The sequence below is a fragment of the Conger conger genome, chromosome 8 (assembly GCF_963514075.1).
Source record: "Conger conger chromosome 8, fConCon1.1, whole genome shotgun sequence".
Lineage (NCBI taxonomy): Eukaryota > Metazoa > Chordata > Actinopteri > Anguilliformes > Congridae > Conger > Conger conger.
The window spans coordinates 46,279,750-46,305,375 of record NC_083767.1 but is presented as its reverse complement, the minus strand read 5'-3'; the positions used below and the strand labels follow the sequence as shown (position 1 = coordinate 46,305,375).

At 48.2% G+C, this 25,626-nt stretch overlaps 1 protein-coding gene across 2 annotated transcripts in view; it reads right to left on the bottom strand.

Moving 5' to 3' along the window:
- tbc1d22a (TBC1 domain family, member 22a) overlaps positions 1 to 25,626 on the bottom strand; it is a 156,478-nt gene that overhangs the window by 85,684 nt on the left and 45,168 nt on the right. For both annotated transcript variants that reach the window (XM_061251433.1, XM_061251432.1), the window contains exons 8-9: positions 19,394 to 19,508; positions 5,038 to 5,144 (exon numbers count right to left, since the gene is read on the bottom strand). In XM_061251433.1, coding sequence (XP_061107417.1) covers positions 5,038 to 5,144; positions 19,394 to 19,508 — 222 coding nt within the window. The remainder of the gene's footprint in view (positions 1 to 5,037; positions 5,145 to 19,393; positions 19,509 to 25,626) is intronic.

Sequence of the window (25,626 nt, the reverse complement as noted above, 5' to 3'; positions counted from 1 at the left end):
GATTTAATGTGCTCAGATGGTACCAGCACATGTGCTGGGTCTGCTTATGGCCAAGGGTGTACAAAGAACACATATGTAACAACCGTACAGCAGCACAGACTGTTCACATTAAACGTGCTATAGAAATAAAATGCATTTTTATTACCGTCCATCCATCCATCCATTATGTAAACTGCTTATTCCTGGTCAGGATCTTGGGGGTGCTGGAGCCTATCCCAGTATGCATTAGGAGAGAGGCAGGAATAGATACTGGACAGGCTGCCAATCCATCATGGGCACACACACCATTCACTCACACTCATACGGTACGTTGGGGCGATTTTGACTGATTATTATTATAATCACCACTATTATTATATGCTGACTCCAGCATTGCAGGGGACCACGGTAGAAAAACCGGAGATTGCAAATAAAGTTTGAACAGAGCAAGAGCTTGCATGGCATCGAGCAGAGTGTGGGGCGGCTTTGAAAGCTCCCGGCTCTGAAAGGTTACAGGTGTGGAGTGGAACAATATGTGCGATAGGCCTACCGATGACAGCACTGCGCCTACCACACAAAAAAAAGTGTTTTAAACGGTTAAGCGAGGAGCGGTGCGGATTTCAGCGAGGCCAGGCAAGGCCCCTCCAGAGTGACCATGGGAAATGAAGCAGGAAACAAGGAAAGTAGCCTGAAAGCCTGGCTGAGGACACAGCCATTTATTACCCTGCGCAGAGCTGAGCTCCAGAGCACTCTACGGCACACGTCTGCGGCGCGATGGCCAGGAGAGGGGGGGGGGAAGAAGCCTTTTCTCATCTTCTATCCAGCACAAAATACATTAGGTGGGAAGAGGTCGGCATTAGGTCAGGCTTAGCTACGAGAGCTTCAGCTGCTGAACAGCGAGGCCCTTCAGAGCTTCTCTCGGGTTCCATCGCACCACAGAACGTGTGGCGACAACGGCGTGCTCCACAAGAACGCCTTGAACGAGGCGAAGGACGTTTCTGCCGAATCGCAGACCGCAGAAGCGCAATGCAATAATAGCTGCGATGATAAATTAAGAAGGGAGAGACGCAGGGATTCTGGAGAATGAAGGAGGGAGAGGCACAGGGATTCTGGAGAATGAAGGAGGGAGAGGCACAGGGATTCTGGAGAATGAAGGAGGGAGAGGCACATGGATTCCGGAGAATGAAGGAGGGAGAGGCAAAGGGATTCTGGAGAATGAAGGAGGGAGAGGCACAGAGATTCTGGAGAATGAAGGAGGGAGAGGCACAGGGATTCTGGAGAATGAAGGAGGGAGAGGCACAGGGATTCTGGAGAATGAAGGAGGGAGAGACGCAGGGATTCTGGAGAATGAAGGAGGGAGAGACGCAGGGATTCTGGAGAATGAAGGAGGGAGAAACACAGAGAGGAGAATATGTCAGAGAGCAAGAATGGCACAGAAAGACAGATCCAACAGTGCCAAATATCCGTTGTTTCAGACACCAGGAGGTCCCATCGCTGTCAGAAACACTTCCCTATCCGTCCACCTTCGCATTATCTACAGTAACCTGCTCATCCCTGCTCAGGGCCACAGGCAGGGGCTGGAGCCTGTCCCAGCATGCTGGGGGTGGGAGGCAGGAAAACACCAGGGCACATGCACCATTCACTCACACAATTTAGACTCTCAAAGTAACCTGCATGTCTATAGACCGTGGGAGGAAACTGGAGTACCCGGAGGAAACCTATACAGAGCTTCCACCTCCCCTGTAGAGGAAATTCCGTGAAAGCCGTGAATTTCAGCTCACCTCAGGACACACCGTCTAAGGCACTTTTATCCTCCCTTAGTTGGTAAAAGATTGATGGCGGATTTGGGGAAAGATTTTTATTGATATTGGCTTTCCAGCACCTAAGCCAAGGATACAGATGCAGATTTTTTCAGGGATGAGGGCAGCGATGGGTGCTTTCCGCAGGGTTCCACCGGCAGGAGAGAGAAGGGCGTGGAGGAGGGGTGTGCCAGGAGGCTGATGTTTCACTAGACCAGTGTTTAAAATGAGCAGAGCGTTGTTGTTCTGTACACCCACAGTAACCCTTTGAAGAGTAGGCTCACTAAATGTTTTAAAAGTCACTGTACTAGTTTCAATTACTAGTGTGTTAATTAGTGAAATCGTTTGGTGTAGTGGAATGTAGGTTGGAATGTAAACCTCCATACTCTCGACCCTCCTGCTTTAAAGGCGTAAACAGACCAGCCGGACCGAGGAACGCAGGACTGAGGTTTGAGTGATGGCCAGGTGTACACAGGAACTGGTGGGCATTGTAAAGGTCTCCCACGGGCGTGTTGTACACCCCCAGCACACAGAGCTCAGGAGCCTGTGTACACACGCACTACATGAGCGCGAGACCGCGGGCTGCCGTGGCAACAAACAAAAAGAGCTCCGTCCTAAATGGAATGTCATTCCGGAATCACAAGGGGCTCTAAAGGGGAGACTTAACACTGGCCCGTTTGACACTGCTTCAAGGCCGTCACAGAACAGAGAGATGAGTGGCTCGAGGAAATCCAGGATTTTCACTGGCTCTGGACGGCTGTCAGTCACCAGGGAGGGGCGGGGTTTTACGCGGCTGCCAGTCATCCTCTCAGACAGCCGGTGTGGACATGAAGGCAGGCCTCCCTCCGCTCGTTTGTTCCCCGCGGTTGTTGTATTACACGGGGGAACAGGGACGGCTGCCATGCAAGCCCAGCTCTGTGCCTGCCCGACTCCTCCGCCAAAGCCTTGGGGGACGCGAATCAAACTCCACAAAAAGCTTACAAACTCCTCCGTCTATAAAACAGGAGCATTTACAAGGTTAACAAGGGAGAGGGTTTTTCCCTCAAACACACTTTCAAAGCAGGTCACGTTTTTTTTTTTGGCTTGTGAGGGACTGGAGAGACGCTCGGAGACGAGGGAGGCAGCCTGCAGGGGGCGCCACTGAGGTGCCTCCCAGTCCGCCTCAGCGGAGAGGAGGGGCCAGGCTGCCTGTGGTACAGGGACAGGAACCCATAGACCAGTGGTTCCCAACTGGTTCCTGGAGCTCTACCGTCCTGCAGGTTTGCATTTCAACCCTTATTTGGGACACCTGTGATTCCAGGAATTAGCAGCCCAATGAGATGTTGAATGAGGTGTGCTTTGTTAGGGATGGAGTGAAAACCTACAGGATGATCTCCAGGAACAGGGTCGGGAACCACTGCCATAGATTATAGAAAAAACATGGACCCAGTGTTCGTGGGCTTGTGAAATGTGTTTTCACCCCGAGGAACTCAAGCTGGAGCCAGAGACAGTGCAGTACGGACATTATAAGCCCTTTTATGAGCATGAAGTGAGATACAGTGACTCAGCAGTGACGCAACCTGCTCATGATTAATTCATTAAGTATGAATATATAGCCCTAATAAAGTGCTCAGTGAGTGTACTGGAGCCTACCGCACTGACGCTAGTCGGCAATGTCCAGGAGCATGACATACGAAGGCCTGTTTCAGCCGCTGGCTGAAAACGCACCACTCAGGACCTGTTGCTGGGCTTGCACGGCCTGCAGTATGCGACCGTCAGCCACTATCACCGCTGAGATGTTGTTCACGGACACACTTCTGCCACTTTGAACAGCTAAGGTCACACGTAACTCTCAGTTCTTCATCTCCAGGGTGGTTAGAATACACTCCGTCCAGTCAGAATCGATCTTCTCTCGGTCAGAGGAAACGGCAGACTGGACTACCAAAACCTTTGGCTTTCCCCCTCAACAGGGAACTTCCCTTAGCAACAGATTAGTTGGGACACCCTTGAGGTGTAGTAAGGGATGATACAACGGAAGCTATATAAACCCAAAAAATATATAAAGCGAGACAAAATGAGCCTCATGGACTGTCCAACAATTAATATCTCAAGGTCTCATTTACACAAACGACTGCACATTTAATCTTTAATCCTGAGACTGCAAAGACAATGTGCTCAGTTTTTTTCACGCTTTGATGTGACGGAAGGGCCTTCCCGGAGTGACTGCGAACGTTTGCGTCTTTCTCTTTTCCGCGGACTGACTGGCGGAGGGCTGCCAGTTCTCCAAGGCCGTGAGGGAGACCAGGAGCAGAAAAAGCCTCTAAACCCTACGAAGCTCGGCCTTGAGCGAACAAATTACTGCAGCAATTAAGAGACAAAACAGCGCTAAAGGTTCCAGCGCTTGAAGGGAGTCTTTAATCTTGACCGTTCCTGGAGAGGGGTCAGCCGCTGCATACTAATGCGCTGTAGGGCCTCCGCGCGGGGAGGGGCGCTGGGTGCAGACGAACGCGAGTGTGTGTGTCTCCGTGTGTGTGTGTGGGTGCGTGTGCGTGTGTTCACACACATCTGCGAGGCCCAACCTGGTCTCCCAATTTGATATGTACGGTACCTCCCCGCCCTCCTCTTCTTGGCCGTGAGTCAGACTGCTCCACACATCAAACGGCCGGTCCCAGCCGCGCGCGCTTTCATCCGCGGAGGAAAACACAACGGCGTGCAGACGCTGCCGGAGACCGGAGCTCCCCGCCGGGGAATATGGCCGGCTCCCGGATCCCGGCACTTTAAATATAATGGTGTATCACTTTACCCCGAGCTAACCACCTACCTGGCAACGCTGCCTACCCACAAGTCCCTGGGGCCATATGCATCAAGGCAAGCACAACACCGCTTGCGCTTTTATGGCTTTCAATCAATTAGAGACACGGCGAAGGAGAGGGTGAGAGAGAGAGAGAGGGTGAGAGAGAGAGAGAGCGAGAGAGAGAGCGAGAGAGAGAGCGAGAGAGAGAGAGGCGACGTGGAGCGCCTGCCTGCCTGCCTGCCGCCGGGCCTCATGGGTAAAGAGGCAGCCTCTGACTGTGGAGCAGGGCGGGAGGATTCATCATGCGCTTATTCCTGGAGAGGTTCGGGAGGACACGGCGAGACTTCGCACAGGGGGACGCCTCCCTCTCCTCTGCCTCTCTCCCCCTCTCACACATCCTTCTCCCTCCCTCTCTCCCAGAGGTGCGCGCGCGGCCCGGAGATTAATCAGCCGGGCGCTGCGCTGGCGGACGGGGAATCAATTTACCTGAATGCCGTCCAGCAGCTTGCTCATGCACCAGAAACTGTCAGCCTCAATGTTCCGCAGAGCCTCCTCCTGCAGGCTGGAGACGTCGAAATTCTCCACCTCTTCCTCTGCGAGAGAGAGAGAGAGGGAGAGAGGGGGAGGGGGGGAGAGAGAGAGGGGGAGAGGGGGGGAGGAGGGAGAGAGAGAGAGGGATGGGGAGAGAGGGGGATGAGGGAGGGAGGGGGAGACAGGGAGAGGGGGGAGAGGAGAAGAGAGAGGGGAGAAAGATAGTAGGGAGAACGAGTGGGGAGATAGAGAGAGAGGGGGTGGGAGAGGGGAAAGATAGTGGGGAGAGGGAGAGAGTGGGGAGAGAAAGAGAGGGGGAGAGATAGAAAGAGAGGGGATGAGATGAGAGGGGAGGGAGAGAGGAGGGAGAGAAGAGAGAGAAATCAATGACTGGGCCCTGAACACATTGCAGAAGGCTGTGAGGGTGATTTCTGAAAAGGAGAAGAGGAGAAGAATCGGATTACTGACTAAAGCGGGGCTTTGAAAACACGCTTCAACGGTAATTAAATTAAAATGTAGACATGCCCGTCCTTTCCAAAAGGTAGCGCAAACAACAATTCCACAACTTTGGGCTCAGTTTTCCATCCACTTGAAGCTCACGGAAAGACATTTTATACCTACTGCTACACAGCTATTCCCCCTTCACACATCAGAGCGAAGGTTTCCATGGACACTGGTTATTAGTGAGGGCAGGGTGAAGACGTGTGAGTCGCAAAATGGGTGGAGCCATCTTCTCAAGAACTCACTTCTTGATTGGAAAAAGTCAAAGAGGACGGAGTGTGCCCACCCAGACCAGTCATCTCATTGGTTCATACAGATAAGAGGTCGATGGCACTCTCACCTTTCTTGAAGTTGATGACTCACTCTCCCATTCGGTTATCCTACTGAACTATGCGTGGGCATTAGGGAGTATTTCTCCCAGCTCTCTGGAAATACATCTCAAGACGTATATGCTACAATTCCTTTCAAACTTTATCAGACTCTGCCAAATGTGCCTTTATTGAAAACGAGCCAATGTTATAATACTTCAAATGAATCTTCTCAACTCTTGAAATCCTTCATCTCAGGCATGAGTCAACCTGTGATTGGATACTCTCCACTCCCAAATCCACACGGGAAAGAAATCCTCCACTACAAGATAAACAAAGAAATCATTACTGAGGCCGAGAAAGACCACACTGTCTCCGTGGTAACGTGAGCAGAACCTTGACGCACTGAGTATGCTCAGATTCAAGGCTGTGGTTAGTTACGGTAGAACAGGGCTCAACCAACATCCTCAGAGGGCATGGTAATGACGAAGACTCATTTCAGGGGCGCGTTTAATCGGAAATCGTTTTGCTACGGTTTCTGTGCCGTCCCTGAGCAGGTATGAGCAGGTTACTGTAGAAAATGCAAAGGTTGACGGATAGGGAAGTGTTTCTGACAGGTGTCAAATGTTTTGCAGCAGGCTTTGAGGTATGTATGCTGCCGATGGTGGGTGTGTCGGGGGTGTAGCCCGAATCAATAATGATGTAGCTACATCTATGCGTTAAAGCCTGGAGATGCCATTAGTCAGTCCTCCCATGGTTTGCAACAGCATTTTCTACGCGCCACAAAAAAGCTATGTTTTGTTGGGGCTGAACGTGGCCCTTCACGCAATGGAACAGACAGAAGTGAAGCATGCTGGACTGTTTACCAAACAAAATGTCCGCCGCTGGGCTGCAGGAATTGAGGCTTCATTGACATTCTGAGCCTCTAGGTCCTATCCTTATGGCCTACCCATTAGTCTCACCTCGCACTGAGGTGGAAGCTGAGAAGCAGTCAGCTGAGCGATCCCCATGACAACAGCAGAGCGGGCAGCAGTGCGCTTCCGCCTGATTGGCTGACCCCTGCTGGCCACACACTGGCCCCGCCCAGCCCGGTCTCATTTACACTTTTGGGCGGATGCTCACGCCCGTGAGCCCAATGCCCGCGTCCCAGTCTACAGGCCACACAGTATGCCAACGCCGACTGTTGGAGAAGAGGCACACGTCTCTGTACGGGCGCCCAGCGTGTCATCGGGAGGACCTAATGTAGTGAAGCAAGGAGCACCAGACAGCGAACCCCACCCCTCGCTGGGAGGGTGAAGCCAGCTGTGTCCTGCCTGTCGGGCGCTTCACTGAAACACAGAGCGTCAGAGCCGCTGTTTCTCAGCCTGCGCTCGTACCCACTGAGCCCCACAGGAGCCCACAGCTGTGTTTCAACAGCTCAGCCAACCTGCCGCAGACCCCAAGACACCTGCAGGGAGTGCAGCATCCATGTCTGAAAAGCCAGCACCCCGGGGCTGCAGGGGGTTCAGCATCCATGTCCGAAACCCCCCCCACCCCACCTCACTCTTGGGCTTCTGACCCATCCCAACAGGGACCCTGACACAGGCCATTACAAAAGAGAGATTCACCAAGGGTTTCCCAGCAGCACTTCACACTGGTCACACTCCTGTGGTCTTGTTACTACACTGCGATGGTCTTCAAGTTTCAACTTTTATTTGCCATGTGTAACAAATACAAGCACGAGTCATTTCAGGCCTGCCAAGCCCCCCGGGGCTACATAGATGTTCCACAGTAAGTAAACATACTCCTCCCCTAACTGCAGAGCTTCTCTTCAGACTGAGTGGTCCTCTCTCTAATGGGATTTAAAGTAAGAATAAGAAAGCCTATGTAAGAACTCAATAAACTGCAACAGTCTGTAAGCTTGGCCTGATAAATACACAGCTTCAAATAACACTGACATCTGCATGTTACACATCTGAACCCAGTGTGTCTCCACAGTCAGTATCACACACACACACAGACACACAGACAGACAGACAGACAGACAGACAGACAGACACACACACACACACACACACAAGTGCTGGGATTACAGGTTTGGCATTAGCCTGGAGGTCCTGAAGAGAAAAGATGTGAAAAGAGGCCCTGTGCCTCCCGCTGACACAACATGACTGGATTAGGGGGTCAAGATTTCAACCTGCGGCTGATACCGTGGAGCTGGGAGGGGCCGACAAACCCCCCGCCTGAGCAAGCCTCTTACTGCGGCTTCACAGAGAGACTTCCCACAATGCCGGCAGGACAGACGCCATGTCGTCCTTCACAGAAAGATTTCACAGAACGCCTCGAGGACAGCGGTCAGAAAGCACGTGCAAAAAAAGCAAATAAAAATGATAACACCAACAAATTGGAATGGCCAGAAAACCCACGGTCAATATACAATGAGATGAAGAGAGGGCGAATCTCGTCAGAGGAGCAAATGAAAGCCAACGATAGACGCGTGTCATCAATATTTAAATGGAAAGAGGCATTCTGATTGAGTTTGAACGTGGTTCTTGGCTGGCGCTGGTAGAGGCGTGAGCCGGGGCTCTCCATTCCGCCGCTGTGTCGTTCTCCCCCTGGCGATCCAGGACCCCCCCTCCCCCCAGGCGGGGCTCAGAAGGGGCCGTTCTCATCGGGGCCGGGCTCTGCTGGGACAGCCTGTCAGCCTCAGTGGGCCGGGCCAGGCCCCGGGACCCACTGGGGTGTTAATTAGCACGCGCTAGCATGCCGCGCGGCTCCCGCCTGCCACTCGCACGTCAGCCGGCGGAGCCTGGGGCTTAATTACCGCCGAAGGAAATAACAACAGCGGCGTACGCACTCGCACACGCTCAGACGGCCGGGCCAATGCCCCGCTTCTCTCCGCACGCGCTCACGGTCTCGCCGACGCACGAGCTGACAGGGAAGAGCTCTCCCGCGCTACTGCCTCCGCTCTCCCGACAGATGTTGCCGGGGCTTTTTACAGTTATTCGTTTGTGAATGCGACGCGCTTTGTTTCAGGCCGTTAGGGAGCGCCCGACGGCGTGTGCGACTGCAGCGGATGAAGAACTGGAGAAAGGAGGCAGATAAACGCGTAAGCTGAAGGAAAGGGCTGAATGTTTAAATGTGAACTCCGCTATGGTAACAGTGACCACCACCCACATTCAGTCGGGTGATGGAGAGAGGGTCGCGGAAGGCTGAGCAGCATGAAGACCACCGTGCCGCTGTGACATGGCTCCTATCATCAGCGAGAGGAATTCTTCTTGGCCCAATTCTGCCTTCCTATTGGCCCAGTTGACACTTCCTGTTGGCCCAGGCCTGACTTCCTGTTCGCCCAGTTCACACCTCTTGTTGGCCCGGGTGGCACTTCCTGTTGGCCTGGTTGACACTTCCTGTTGGCCCAGTTGGTACTTCCTGTTTGCTGAGGCCTGACTTCCTGTTGGCCGAGATGGCACTTCCTGTTGGCCCAGGGGCTGGCAGCTATGGTGAAAGACTGGCTCTTTCTGGCCCAGGGGGCAGGCAGCTGTGTAGCACTAGCAGCAGTGCCCTGCCCTCCTATCTGCCCTGGGCAACACTAGTGACGTGGGCATGCTTACAGAGAGAGGAACGGGCAGACCGATAACGCCACGGTCTGCCCATTACATCACAGGGCTCCGCGAAATCAGTCATCTCCCCAACGCGGCAGTCTAATCTTGCCAAAAAGCACTGCTTAAATCAAACGCTTTGTACTTAGTGTTGGGTAATGAGCATTAATTGAATTCTACAAAGGTGTAATCGAAAGCACGTATAATTAATGAAGCCGGCTCACCCATCATTTTAACGCGACAGAAAGAAATGAGCCCGCGGGAATGTTGTTAGGAGGTGCGCGAGAGCGCCTCCACTGGCAGTGCGGGGGATAGACCCGCACTGCGGACTCACGCTCTCTTCATGCCGCTCCTGCCGTCTGTCTACAAAGACATGCTGGACACTGCCACACAGGTGTACAGCAAAAAGAAAATAGGTGAGAATATTTAATTGGTCAGTGTTAAGTAGACCTAACTATAGCCTACTCTTATCTGTAGCAAGTTCCACAACTAACTTCATCCCTTCACATACAATATATGATTATAAACAATGATTCTACCAGAAATATATCACATCTGTATCATCACTGATACAATAATTATGAACTTTACTACAACTACTTACAATCTTTGTCAACACATTTACAGTAATTTAATGATAACAGATACAATTTACTATACCAACGGAAACCTTGCGTGCACTATATCATGTGCATGTTACCTCCCACTCTAAATCATCCAACAAGTTATTATGCCAACTGAAAACCAGAAGTAGCAGATGTTAAAGTTGTTTCTTTTCCAAAATAACAAGCTAACAGAACATGCGAATTCCATCTAAAAATACCGCAGCCCACGCAGTCCTCTGCGTAAAACCAGGGCAAACCGCAAGGCGACCGCGGTCGGAGCGCGGCGCTGGGGGGAGCGCGACCCGGGAGCGCGGTCGCGTCGGGGGCAGATAACGGCTCTGAAATCCCATTACCACGGCGGCTTCATTCGATAAACGCCGCGGCGGGGCGAGGGGTCCTCCGCCGGCCGAATGAAAAGCGCCGTTTTTCATCGAGACGCGCGACCCGGTTTGATGTGGAGGACTTCGCCGGCCGTCTGACGCGCCGCCCTTTGAAAGGCGAAAGAGCCGCGAATCGGCTCTCCGGAGACGGAGCGAGGGCGGCCCGCAGAAGCCTGACATCTGTATCTGCGCATTACACGTGCCGCCGAGGCAGAGAATAGCACCGGCGATGCGCCACCTGCCGCCCGGCACATTCGCACCGAACGCTTTATAACACGCTGTCGCTGAGGTGCGAATTCAAGAACCACACACAACGGTCATTTACGTACTATGTATTTTTGGTGGAGGGAGGGGGAGGTTAAGACATGTCTACTTATTACTATGCAGCGAAGGGAATAGCAACACCTCCCCACCGAGGCTTTTAGCCAGCAATCCTGGATAAAGAGAAAGAGCATCCAAGCCCAGAGTGTCACCAGGCCTGCGCACACTGCTATCCTCTTGAGCCAAAATAACAGGCTGCTAATTAATATCACTGCCATAATGATAAAAATAGATGAGAACGAGACACCAACAAAAATATTTTTCAGCAGGAAAGCTTAAAGCCACACAAACTCCCCGGTGTTTGACACACCTGGGCTCGGAAACTAAACTGCATCACAGGGCTCTCAACTCAACTTGCGTAACCATGGCAACATCAATGTTCCAGACATTTCCGTGAGTTTAATTACTTGGTGTGCTCAGCAACTGCTGGCTCCTCCATAAAGGTCTTAAACACAAATCTACACACACATGGCATTATCTCCTGGGTCAGGGGGAAGGAATCTGGCTGGCTTTGCGCATCGTTTTCATTGGTTCTCAGAAAATAATCCTTCTGTCCCTTCCAGGTCAATGAACCTTTACTTGGATTGTACTCTTCTCCAGAGTGAGTGTGTGCGTCCAGTGACAGACAGCCATACTGTCCACCGAGATGTGGTCAAATCCTGCGCCTAGTACCTACTGAGCCGGGTTCCAGCTCACTATCGCCCTCTTCAGGATAGTGAGGTAACTGATTTTTTTGGTTTGTTTTATGTCGCCTAACGGTCGCTGTTAAAACTTCCTTTAATGCACCGCACACAACACACTACAGGGATCACAGTGCCTCTTGGCATCGGTATACTGACTGATTGGTCTCGACTGTGGTCTACCTTTCACACTGCGTGTACAAAACAGTCTACTGTGAGGCCATTGTCACTCAGAGAGGCCAGTTATGAAGAGCTCACAGGGAGAACAGAGAGATAACTACTTAAAAGAAATCTGACGGGAGAGAGGAAAGGGGAAAGTTTCCGAGCTGTGAAATATGAGCAAAGATCAGGACATTAAGGAATTAATTTGCAGTAATCCGCCTCTACTGAGATATCATTATATCATTAGACATAATGGGACATTCAAAAGATAATGACTGCAGCCACAAAGAAAAAGGCTTTTCTTGCAGGTTTAACCTAACAAATACGTAGAAAACAATTACAAATAAATTTACACGGAACGCCTGCTGACAAACCTATCAAATGATCTCACTTATAGTAAAAGAAGATTCTCTTAATTGTTATAAATTGCACTGGTCAAGCATGGTATATTTCATAAGCATAAAATGAGCAAAATCACAATTTATCAATGCATAAATCTGTGCCGAAATTCAATTTATAGCTTTTTATAGCAGAGTAATTAACTAATGCCAAAAATATTTAATAACCATGATTAGTCAAGGAAAAAGGGGGAAAGAAATATGCCTTTGTGACAAGAAACATTAATTTTTCCTTATTAGCTCCAGCTCTAAACCATGTTGCCTTATGTTTCAGAATACGTGTTAAATGATAAAATGAGATACTTACAAGTATATATCCTGGATATCTAATCATAACTTAGGTATTTGGCAGCAGCAGATGCATTTTTAATGTCCCGGCTCCTGCGTGTATCATAAATATAGCCCACTTGTTTCTTTTCATCGGATTGGCAGTAGTGACACGATCACACCTCATCATTTTCCAAAAAACACTTTTTGAAAGGTAATTACACAAACAACAAGAAATAGCAAAGGTATTAAAATAATGCTTAAAATAATAACGTGAAATAGCACATACAATCTGGACTTTCATCTACAACCAAATAATTTCCCTACAGAAGCTGATATCCATGTAGAAATAGCATACTATCACTAATATTTTACAATGGGAAGGATGCTAATAGACAGAAGCGGAGGTGGAGGTCTGCAGGACCATGTAAATCAAGTGTTAGCATTTACCATGGACATTAAAGGCCACGTTCAAAGCCATTAACAGCCATTCATAACTGCAGTCTCTCTCATGTTACACCTGGGTCTAGGGGACCTAAAGCACAGATAGCCACGACCCAATGTTTTCACAATGTTAGTGGAATGTTATGTCAATGTTACGGCATTGCAGCAACATTGTGACACAATGGGGAGGTCGATCCACGGAGCTCCTTAGCAGCTAGCGTGTAGGCTACTGTAGGTCGCACACTTGGGAAGAGGCCAGGTTGCGCGCACTGAGGGTTACTGGACGGCGGGTTGATCCAGGCAGGCAGACAGCCTCCCTCTCAGCCTGTCGTTCTCACGCCAGCCTCTCCCCCAGCTCAGACAGGGGAGGAGGATTCCCATCTCTGGGTTATGGCTTCAAACGGCGGCAGCGATGTTTATCGGAGCGCCGCGAGGGGAGGTGACAGCGGATGAGCGCCCGCCGCCACGTGGCTCCTCCGTCACCACGGCGACCGGGGCCCCGCGCTCCGCACAACGCCCGCGCAGATTCGCCAACACGTTCGGTCACACGCCGCCTCGTATTTACATAGCTCTGCAAGGCAAACATCTCCAACGTGCCCGGGCCACCGTATCCGCCGCGATAACCTCAATCTACACCTTTTCCCTTTTCACTAATAAAAAGGGTCCGTGTACTTATCGTGTTCCTGGCATTCAGATAGGATTACCATATTCAGATAAGAAAGCTTTTTATGCCAGACAATAGAACAAACTTCTATGTCTCTACATTATCGCCGATTGCCAAACATATTTGCTCTAGTCAACTATCGCGGTTGACGTTAGTTTTGCAAGTATTTTATTACTTCTTTCACAGATATTGCGATATGAAGCCTCCATCTAAGTCATCTCAGTGAACTCAAATTCTGAGAAATAGAAAAATAAAGTAGGCTTTTCCATTGAAATAAAAAAAAGAAGAAGTTTTTTCAGCACCACATAAGAGCTAAAATAAAATATGTGAGTTCACACGACTGCACCTCGAACCTTTTACTCTAATGGCAGCTCCGGCTGGAACAGCAGGGGGGTCTGCCGAGGACTCCTGTACAACAGAACAGATAAGCGACCCCGCGTGACCCCTGAGCCCGACAGGGGACCGGCCCCGTTAATCAACCGAGCGCGCCAGCCGCGAAACACGGGCCCCGGAGATTGAGCCGGGCCTGAAGACGCCCGTCCCTGCAGAGTCCGTCCCAGTCCTCATAATTACATTAATTGCAATTAGCTCTCAACTCCTTCATAATTCCTGCAGCCTGACACCTGCAGAAGGGCCCTTTGGCTGCGGCTCGGGGTGATTCTGCCCCCCTCATCACTCACGCCCGTCCCTCGTCCCCGCTTCCCCTCTCCGGCCGATGATTTACGGCCGCCCCGCCGTTAAACGGAATCGGCTCCTCCGCGCCCGAAATTTACGGCGACCGAGCACGCTAATGTCCGCCGATAATCTCTGAGCCGGGGACCGGAGGGGGGACATACCGCGACCGAACGTGCCCCGGGTCGACCGCCGGAGCGTTCCCTCGACCGCCGGAGCGTTCCCACGACCGCGCCGCTCACGGACGCCACCGGCTCACAGGAAGCTGGCCGCATCGGCGTGGCAACAGTTCCAGTGGGATCACAAGGGATTGTGGGTGGCTAAGTGACACTGAGGTGTGGAAGGTGGGAGTGGAGCGATTTCTCTCTCAGCGATGATATCCGCAGGTACCGGCACTTTGGAAAGTGCGCAGTCCTTTCTCAGAAAATAGTCCATATCAAAACCGCTACAAGGACTCCTAGCGCTAGCCCTGTTTTTATCTCATGATTTCAAACCCCTTTAGAGACCAAGGAGTAGCTGAGATCGAACAGCCCTGGTGTGTAGCAGCCACCGGGGTTTTGAGACACTCACTCAAAAGAGTGTCTGAGGAGCTCCTTCACTGAGTGTTACCCACGTTTCAGATCCCACCTCCTGAAATCCATTTGGAGACAATATACTGGATGAAACCAAGCAGAAGGCATTATAGACCTCCATGCGATCGATAGTGTGCTGTGCTCATACAGTTCCATTAGACTCACCCCAATTTAATTACATCTCTTATTTTTACCTAATGGGAAAACGTCCTTTCCTACAGACTGAACAAAGACTGGGAGGGAAACAGATCCAAACAAATTAACAGCCTCTTTTCTCTGCCTGCTTCAATTATGTATACACACGCACACATAAGCACATACACACACACACACACACACACACACACACACACTTATGCAAGCACAACACATATACACACAAGCAAAGACACACACACACACACACACACATACACACACACACACACAACACATACACACATAAGCAAACACATACACTCGCACACACACACACACACACACACACACACACACTTACGCACGCACAACACATATACACAAACTCGCGCACACACACAAACATGCGCAAACAACACACTCACACACAGACACACACAACACAGACACTCCCTCACAAACATGCAGACACACACACACACACATACACACACACAAGCACACACACGCACACACACACACAACCATTCACAAACAGGGCTCCAGAAGGAGAAGTGGAATATATAACGGAGCGGGGTAAACAGCGGTGCTTTGTTCTCTCTTCTCTCAGGTTTGCTTCTACAGGAACCCTCTCTAATCTTTTCTGGGATTAAAAGCTTTCATTCAGAACTGTGTCTAGCTTTGGTAAAACACACATTCACAGTCTCCCACACATTCTCTGTTCTCAACACTAGACACATTTCCACGTCCCATTATTTATATTGGGCCAATTTTGAATGCCTGCGCGATAACGTAAAGTTTCGAAACATTCGGTAAAGTCCAGCGTTCAGATACCGTATTATAACTATTACAACACAGAATGTTTCTGTATTGGATGCAGAATGTGTGACATCATCAGGAGTCCTGTGAGAATGCTGCTCTGACACAGTTCACGTGTGAATTCGCTCTGCATAGTGTGTGTGTGTGTGTGTGTGTGGGGGGGGGGTCTTCACCATGGTAACACACCAGGAAAGCCCTGGGGGTTGGCCAACACAAGCAGGTTTTAATACTGTCAATATTCCATCCCCCCTCTAATCACGTTACTTAAACGCGACTCCCCCTAATGCCTTTTCACAGGGCTCTGCGCAACACTGACTAATACCTCCACACTTTCATTTCCTTATCCCCGCTTCTTAGCTAATATATTCCAGATGGAAAAAGTCCAAGCTGTTTCCACTGCAACCTTTTTTCTCCCGGAGTTATTATAGTTCAATTTGTTCCATCTCTTAACAGTTGCCAGGACAATTGAATCAATTATTTTGTCAGAAATCCAAATGCCACGCATGGTGAAAACTTGTTTTAAAGCAAAAACAAACTCTTTTTTAGCACTCAAATTGGTTCATACAATGAAGACTGCGAAGGATGTCTTGTGGAGGTGATTATACTGTAATTGTGAATTTTTACCAAACTAATTTGTTTAACCTTTTCTATGTATTTAAAAAAACTTCCATATCAATTAAATTTCTCATTTGAGTGTCTTACTTAATTAGAATGTACTATCATTTCCATTAATCCCTGTAATTATGTTTATGCTTGTACTAAACATTTACAAAAGGCTGAAAACAACATTTATAAACACTGGATAAAACCATGGATCCTGCCACAGCAAAAAAACTACATTTATGAAATGGAATGTGAAGAGCTTTGATTAATGCAGGAAAATGTCCCTCGTGTTCAGAAGGGACAGAAACATGCAAAATTATTTTTCTTTTTCAGGAGCTCGAACATGGGGACTAACTAGCAGGCAAGCATACACGCACCCATGTGTTCTCATACGTGAGCACACATGTTCTCATAAACGCATCTGCATGTTCTCATACGCGCACACACGTTCTCATATGCACGCACACACATTCTCATAAGTGTACATGCATGTACTTATACATGCACACACATTCACTTGTATGTGCGTGTTCTCACACACGTACACCGTTCTCTCATACATGCAGACGCGTGTTCTCACACACCTACACCGTTCTCACATACATGCAGACGTTGAAAGCGTGGTCTGGACTCTCACTGCTTCCTCGAATGGCCGGCCTTGTTGCTGGAAAAGCTTCATCAATTCATCACACAGATGGCCACCGCCACTCACAGCCTCATTTGCACCTGGGTAATTGGTCTGCGTGAGAGACGCTCAGCTCATCCTACAGCCAGCTAATGATGGATTCCCCCGGCAGGTCTGCCCACAAGGACCCTCAGGGTGAAGAGGGATTGGGGTTTGAGGTGGGCTGGGCGGAGCCTGGGGTTGGTTAACCCTCTGTCTGTGGGGTAAGAGATGGCACAATCCGCCCGGCAACAAGCCCAGTCCAGCACACAATGGGTAGACTCATCTCTCTACCAGCCTCATAATTACAGTGCAGTCCGTAAGTATTTGGACAATGGTACAACTGTTTTTCATTTGGCTCTGTACTCCCAACACATTGGATTTGAAATGAAATAATGAATATGAGGTTAATGAGCAGACTGTCACGCTTAATTTGAGGGTATTTACATCCATCGGGCGATGTGGGTAGGAATTACATCTCTTTAGGTCTGCACTTCAAACTCATATCCATTGTTCATGTCATTTCAAATCCAATGTGCTGGAGTACAGAGCCAAAAGAACAGAAATTGTACCATCGTTCAAAGACTTACAGACTGAACTGAATACGCTGCTCTTTCAACATGGCAAAATCCGTGGGATTCCTCCCAGACACAAAGCAGAGTTATCACATCCCTCTCCCACACACTGTGGAAGCAGAGCGCTGTATACATTACCTGCGTAGTGACCCGTACTAATTGGGCTGCCCATTGTACAGGAGGGCTGTGATATTTCTACTATGCAGCACACTGAATAATATACAGGGCCAGTTTGCATTTAGTCAAACCTCGCATTCACGTCTGAGTATTCAGGTTGGCCATTATGTACAGGGAGTATAGAAACCAAAGGAACAAATGAATTGTATAAATGAATCTTAAGTACCTCGGTCATAGAGAACAACTCTTTAAAAAGCAGCACATTCCATAATACACTGAGACCATGATACACGGGGGATTTCGAACATACGCAGACACGGGTATGCAGCCGTAAGGCTGAGAGTCAACCAGAGACATTCCTCAGCAAACACTCCCCTCCGCCTCACCCCCGACCCCCTCACCCCCTCTCCGTTCGCTGTGACAGGCCAAATAAAACTCGACAACTGACTGTCGACCGGCAGATTTCTTCATCCCGGCTTTAACCCCTGAAGCGTCCTTTCTGCGTTGTTTTTAGCGAGAGCGGATTGGCCGGCGGCCCGCTCCCGCGTGCCTCAGAGGCGATGCCCCGGCAACACTCCCCGGGTTTAATAGAGCCCAGCAGCCCAGAGCTGGGGCCCGCGCCCCCGCTCCGACTGAAGGAGCTGTCTGCCTAACGTCAGTCTTTATTGGACCCAGCTGAATTGTGGGTAATGAATGGCAGGGGGCCGGGCGGGAGACTGAAGTGAGAGGGCTTGGGCGGACGGTCGCCCTCCAGAACAAAGGTTTCTGCTCCCTCCCCGAGGAGAGCTCACAGAGGCCATCGCCAAAACGCCCTCTTTATCTCGACGGAGGAAAGCCACCATTTTTCATACCGGCTACCGTGGCTTCTTCCGGCTGAGCACGGCTACGTGGGCCTGTTCAGCTACGCACCATACGCAGAACTAATAACGCAACCGATGATTGGGGCAAAACTGACACCATGACCAATCGTTGTTGGTTTTGCTTGTGCGAAAAGGATTGCAGTAGCTATATTGCAGTGCATGAAAGTAGACTCATCACACTGAGCTCCATGCAATTTCTTTAAATAGTACTTAATAATACTTAATAATACTCATTGAGCACACGAATAGAGGAACAGACAGAGCTGGAAGCATTTGAGGATACAACTGAGTGTCGGAGCTAGAAGAAACCAGAGTTGCCACGCCACGCCCTTTTAATGACATGTTGTCAAGGCTACAGTGATGACATACACCCCTGGAGCCATCTCTATCCATCGCAGGTACATTACACGGGTTGTCAACTTATTACAGAGACATACCTTTCAGTTTAGAAACTATATTACCCATTCAGGCAGCTGCACAGCTATTGAAGCGATTTGAATAAGAACGGACCTTATTTACAGGTGCAGCTGCAGTGTCCCCGACTGGGATTTGAACCCGCGACCTCCCGTTTATAAGCTAATTTCCCCCTGCGCTGTTCCAGCGGAGCTGCAGGAGGCCCACCTGTTTGGTGTGGAAGGCCTGCCTGTCTGCCGGAGGCACCGCTTCCAGGGGGACCCAAACCCTGGTGGGGCCTGGGAGATGCATGCAGGCGCAGAAGGGAAGCGACAGGCTTGTCTTTCAGTGGGGCCACGCGTTGTTTCTTTAGAGCGGAGCCAATTAAAGCTACGGTCCTGGCCATCGTCTCACACGGAGGGAGGCAGCTGGATTCATGAGAGCAAACACACTCTAGGGGGCACTTTTGGTCTCGGCAGGGGAGCAGGGCTGCAAGACCCCACGCAATGCGCGCGCACACACACACACACACACACACACACACACACACACACTAACACAAACACACAGCACTAAAAATAGACACTTACCAATGTACTCGAAGACGTAAACAACAAAGAAGGGTGTGACGAGGTCGTTGATGCCCTGCACGTAGCCACTGGCTGGGTGGCGGATCGCCCATATGAAGAGAATTCGCTCAAAGATCTAAATCAGGGAAAATAAAAGGTTAACTACGAAATATACACATAATAAAGCCAAGAACACAACTGTTTCCTGCCTTTCCTACCCTTTCAGAGATGTTCTGGTTTTATATTACGTATTATTTTTATATTACTATATGTGTATACAGACTGAGCATAAATACTTTGTATATACACAGGCAATTATAGTTTCACATTCAAATTGTGAAATTATTCACACCAGACAGTGTCGTTATAGAATTCGGAGTAAAAGACCCCCCCCTATACCCCCCCCTCCCCCCTCCCCCCACCACCAAAAAAAAAGAAAATCTATTTCGATCAACTGTGTTGAAGAGCACCCAGGGGATTATTCGTGTGACGGTTAAAACGATAAGACAGGGGTAAGACGGAGGAAAGGAATGATTAGCTTCTGCGTGTTTGCGTGGCGGGCTGTAAGAGGAGGCAGCACACCCCTGTTAGGATGCAGTATTTATAGATTTAGGTCAAGGTAAAGCAACTTCTGTTACTTGATCAAGCAGTGCGCGAGTGAGGATAAAATAAATCACACGCTTCACTATCAATTTTCCAGCCGCGCTTTCGCCCGTCTTTCCGCCACCGTGTATCAAGGACTTTCGCTCGACTTCAACTTTTTTTTCCCCGTCCAATCCTCTTCATCTTTTGTAGCAAGGCAAACACTTCCATCTTCATTAAAGACAATGTCTACAAGGGTTTTAATGCCTCGCCCTGCTGTCAGCTCGCCCGGATTAAAAGAGGCTTGAAGTTCAACTTAAATCAAGCGGGGAAATGGATTTACATTTTATTTTAAAAACCGCTGCCTGGGTTTGACAAGCGAGCTGATGGTATATCACAGGCAGAGCGCGTTGCGTGTCATGTTTCTGTCATCTTTTTCTTTTTTTAAACCCATTTCTCAAAATGAACAAAATGGCAGTAAGATTCTTTAAACAACCTGGCAGACTAACCAGCCTGATAATATTATTATTATTATTATTATTATTATTATTTGTGTATTCTTATACAAGTATTCTTCTTATTAGTCTAACTGTATTATTACAACGGTCTCTTTATTATCAGTAGTATTAGGAGCCATATTTTTTTGGCTCACCATTAGTCACCATCACAGTGTAATTTCCTACAGTGCGGCTGGGGAGGATGCTACTCTGTCCCACTGTATGAAATGACGGTCTGCTTCAGAAAACCCCCCTGGAATTCACGTCCTGGGCTCCCCTCACTGCCAGCCCGTTAGGGAGGGGAAATTAGACACTAAAACAGGCGTCAGAAATCAATGGCTTCCTAGAATGTTCCGGAGAGGAGAGGCAGGAGAATCAGCGACAGCAGAATTACCGTGTTTATCGCAGCGGTTGCTTAGCACGCCAATTCCCTGCCTTGTATCCCGTAGTACGATCACAGCAAAATGTCTATCAGCTTGGCTCGGATGAGCCGCTAACTTAAAGTCCCTATTACGGGAAGTCGTGGCCCTCGAATGCTGCGTCTCGTGCGAGAGAGAAAAACGTCCAGGTTCTATAAAGAAGGGTGTAAGCAAAGGCTTGTTTTTCGCTCGTTTGTGCCAAATTAACTGGTGATACTGACTGGCTTTACGCTTTCTTAATTAGGAGCCCGGCTGCAGGGAAAACAAGCCATCCCAGGGGACTCTCCTTGAAAGGGAAACACTTTCGCACGTTTTTTCTTCTTACTTTCCTTTAAAATCCTGTGCGGACGTGTTCATTCATATAGAATGGCACTAGATACACAGTAGTCAGTTAAACAAGAGATGGGCTTTCGTTACCCAGATGAAATGTTTTAGGTTAGGGGTGAGTGTACGTGGTCCATGCAGAGGAAGAGTGTCTAGAAAACAGGGAGAGAGGGGTGAGGGGAGGGCCGTGCGGTCTCTGGAGCCGTTAGTGAGGGGCGAGTAGCGAAAGCGAGAACATGCGCCGTGACGGCCGTTCCTGGCTCAAACGCAGCCGTGACAAACAGCCATGTTTCATGGGTCCGTCTCACGCTGAGTGTTTTATGGGTCCATTTCCCAGTCAATGTGTTTGGGTCTGCCGCACAGAGGATTTCTGATACGTCCATAATTCGTGTACCGTACGTAAGTCATTGCAGATGTGTGTGTTTGATAAATGCCTAGAATGTTAATATGTAAATGTAAAATGTGTTTTGATTTTTTCTTTGAATATGGAGCTGTATATATTACTGTGTGTTTTGATTGGGCCAGTACCATGAAAGTGAAAGCATAATAAGTTGGAAAATGTATATTAAATGTTATACATTTAGATCAAACCGTTTATAATAATTTTTTTATGATAAGTCACAGCCATTCAATGTTCACTGGCTCATTATTTGGCCACTGTGGAACCACAATTTTCTAGGAGAATATGCATTTTTCTGAAAAATAAAAGTGGAATCCAATATGGTGAATCTTGAGGTAAATTGAAGGATAGAGACCAAAGTAACTAATGTTTTAACTCTCAGGAAAATTTTGAATGCGGGCTGGGCTTGTGAAAATCTGTCATATGCACAACTACAGCAGGCAGTCAATCTGCACAATTACTAGTAGAAGAAGCGTGTCAAATTTGGTAAGCCTGGCCCTTACCAGCAAAAATGTAATTGGATGCAAATAAAAAGGGAAAAAAATAAGAATCCTCACAAAAAGAACAGCTTACTGCACCTGTCCGGCTTGGACCCTTAATTATGAGTCTCAGCAAATGCGTTTCTCAACTGTGTTCTCAGTTCTCACATCGAATATGAAACCAGACCAGCTCGGAGAGAATTTGTTAAGGGTTCATCTCTCCATGAATGTGACGTGGTTCTGTAGCTCAGTGAGTGCTTTCGCCTTCGGAACATGGTTTATATTTCCGCTCGTGAGACAGAAAGGTCTCGCTCTTGGTTTAGCGGTACGAATAGCGATACTGGTTCACACCAGCCTGGATTTTCAGTAGAGCCTTCAAACCCACCACAGTCTCAGCCTGACGGACCGCACCGGACACACGTCCGTCACCGAAGCCCTTCCCTTCCAGCGCGTTGAAGGACCTGTGCATGGACGTTCACGTGGCTGACACGGCTGCTGAACGCGAGGTAGCTCTGCGTGATGGGAGAGGGAGCTGCACCCCGCGCACGGGGCCTACTTTACACATCAGGTCACCGGCTCCAAACAGGGAGAGCAGCGGTGCTGAGCCGAGTTACCCATTATCGCCGTCTGTTAGGCGGATCCGGGAGAGATGGGCGCTAATTTGTTTTGATGGTAGCCCCGGTGCTACCAGGTTTAACAGCAGGGCGGTAGATGGAGGAAGATGGAGGACCGCGGTCGTCCAGTTCACCGAGCTCTCGATGCCCTAGCACCGGAGACGAAGGGGGATCATTGCTGTCAATGCAAGGCCAATATGCTGGATTTTCCACCATCGCTAATTTCCCACAATACAGCACGGTCATGTATAATTGACCATAATGTGAAATTGGTCACCACCATGTCACTGCCGCATAAATACTCATATAATTGATCAGTCACTGAATAGATTAATAATAAATGTCCAACGCTCGCGTAAGTCAAAAATTAATATTGTAATCACCACCCTTTTTGTTTGTTTTGTTTTACAAGTCAGAAATTAATATTGTAATGATTGCCGTTCTTGTTCATTTTGTTTCATTTAGTTTTCATGTTCATACCATTCCATTAGCTTGTTTACATTTTTACAGCACTTGGTCCTATCCATTTTAATCATCATATGATATTAAGATTCGACCGCACTTTTCACCACATCCTGATTTAATAAACTGCTCCTGTACTGACTGCTATGCAATACCACTACTGTATACGTGTCCTTGGATTTGATATATGTGCATATCCATAGCAACTAAAATACCAATGGAACCAATGGATAAGAGTGCGGAACATAATGGATTACCATGTCCAATGCAGCCTGTAGCATATAACCCCCAGGCAAATGGCTCCATATATGTTCCACTACAGATGAATGCCTTTAATATAGCTAAGGAACACACAGAATGTAGTACCAAGATATCTGTACAATGACTTGGTTTACTGTAGTTCTGTTATGTGAAAAAAAGCATTACAGTATGTTCTTAAATCCACAGTAACACCTTGGGGAAAGAAAAAACAGATATCAGAAACAAGAAATGTGTTACCACTATGGGTCGTGACTTGCACAAGCTGAAATGCAGCTAAAGAGGGTTTGTGTCTGTAAAACAGGACAGGAAAAAAACGGGTCTTAAATTCTGTATTGATTTTTTTAGCAGGTAGCCACGTGGCCTTTAGCTCCAGCAGTTAGACCCAGCAGACCTCAGGCCCAGGGCAAAGACTGCGGGGGCTGGCAGACACGGAGGTCGGTGGGAGCTGAACCGGAGGCGAGGCCAGCCCAGCTGTCTGCCCCCCACCTGTAACCCTCCCTTAATTAACGGAGAGTGTGTTCGCGTGCCTTGGAAGGGCCTTGGGTTCGTTAGAGCCCTGCTCACCAGCAATAGTTAATTAGCATTCATTTGACCTGCCATCTCGCTGCACATATACACGGATGCGCAACTTAGCCTGGTGTGGGTTTGAGAGGTGTATCGATTAGGGATGTGACAAACCATCAGTTTTTGTAAACGATTACCATCCCATTTAAAAAAAAAAAAAAGGTTAACCGATACTGCTTATGAGCGCTCGGGAGCTTATCAAAAAATAATAATAATAAATGGAGTAGCCTACTGACATAAATTGTATTGCATTTTAAAATTTTATTTTGGGTCAGTTTCATTTAAATGTCAACATTGTTAGTCAGATAATAGGCTAATTGGCAAATTAAGGATTTACATTTACATTGATATCGTGCTCACATCGTGCACACAGTAGGCTAGTTGAAGCTGGGTATGTTACGTCCAGGCATGCTCGTCGATCGCGTGTAAAAATTTTTTTTAAATGCATCAGTTAAAATGACCATTCTTCCTGTTTCCATCCCTCTTTCCTATGGCTCCTGCCTGACAGACTTGATTGATTGAAATGTGCCCAACCTGCTGCTATCGAGAACTTTGTAACAGACAGGGTTTGGCACTCAAAATTCCATTGTGAAGTTAATGTCCAATATTTGCGTGATTACAGTAACATGATAACGATAAGACCGTGTCGTGGTGGCAATAGGATAAATCTGGTCTATTTTAGGCAGGGAAACCAAAAAGTTGTATAATGCTTAACAGTAAACTTTGCCAATGCATTTGATGTTATAATGTGTAGGGCAATCTTTGTGGTGAGCGTATTTATATGGTCATTTTAAAGCAGGGAATTCCCGCTTTCAATATCTGATGGATAAGATAGGCTACTGGTCAAATGGTAATGCCAACAATTCGACTTTATTTTAGAAATAGTTAAACTACACGGTCCTGGAAAATGTAGGCAAGTTAGCTCCGGCCAACATAGATATACAGATATATAGAACACAACACTTAAAAAAAAACATTAAACATTAGTAAAAAATAATAATTATGAACATAATAACGTAATTATAGCGTTTATTTTTCAACTTGCCTACTCACTAATGTTGCGTGCAACATTTGTCGAATGATGTATTGCTTTATTTGTTTTATATATGGCATCATGGAAAGGACTAGCCTGACGGAAGTTATTACGCAGCCAAAATCTTTCTTTCAGTTGTGCAACCAATTTGTGTGTTTTGTCACTGGTGGTGAAAGCGCATTTATTTAATTAAACTGACCTGACCATTTCAGCTTCAGAAAAAATGAAATAAAATCGGATATCGGTTAGCAATTTTTGGTAAACGTGTACAACTCAGTTTCGCTTAACCGTTTAAACCCCTAGTATCGATCGGTACTCTTGGGAGGGAAATAAATGCATTAGTAATACATTTGTTGACTTGAGAAAATTGTCCTGTGCATTGTTTTCATACCATTAACACATAAATGCGCTGTTTCTATCGATCATTCTCCAGCGTTCCCCTGTGTCTACACAATTTTGGAAGCAACCGAGCATAGTAGAGCTGGGTTTGTAATATGTAGCCGTTTTAACATAATAGATTAAACGTGTGGGCGGGGGTGTGTATGCCTGTGCGTGTGTGTGCATACCTGTGTGTGTGTACATGTACGTGTGTGTTTGTGCGGTCACCTGTGCATGTGTG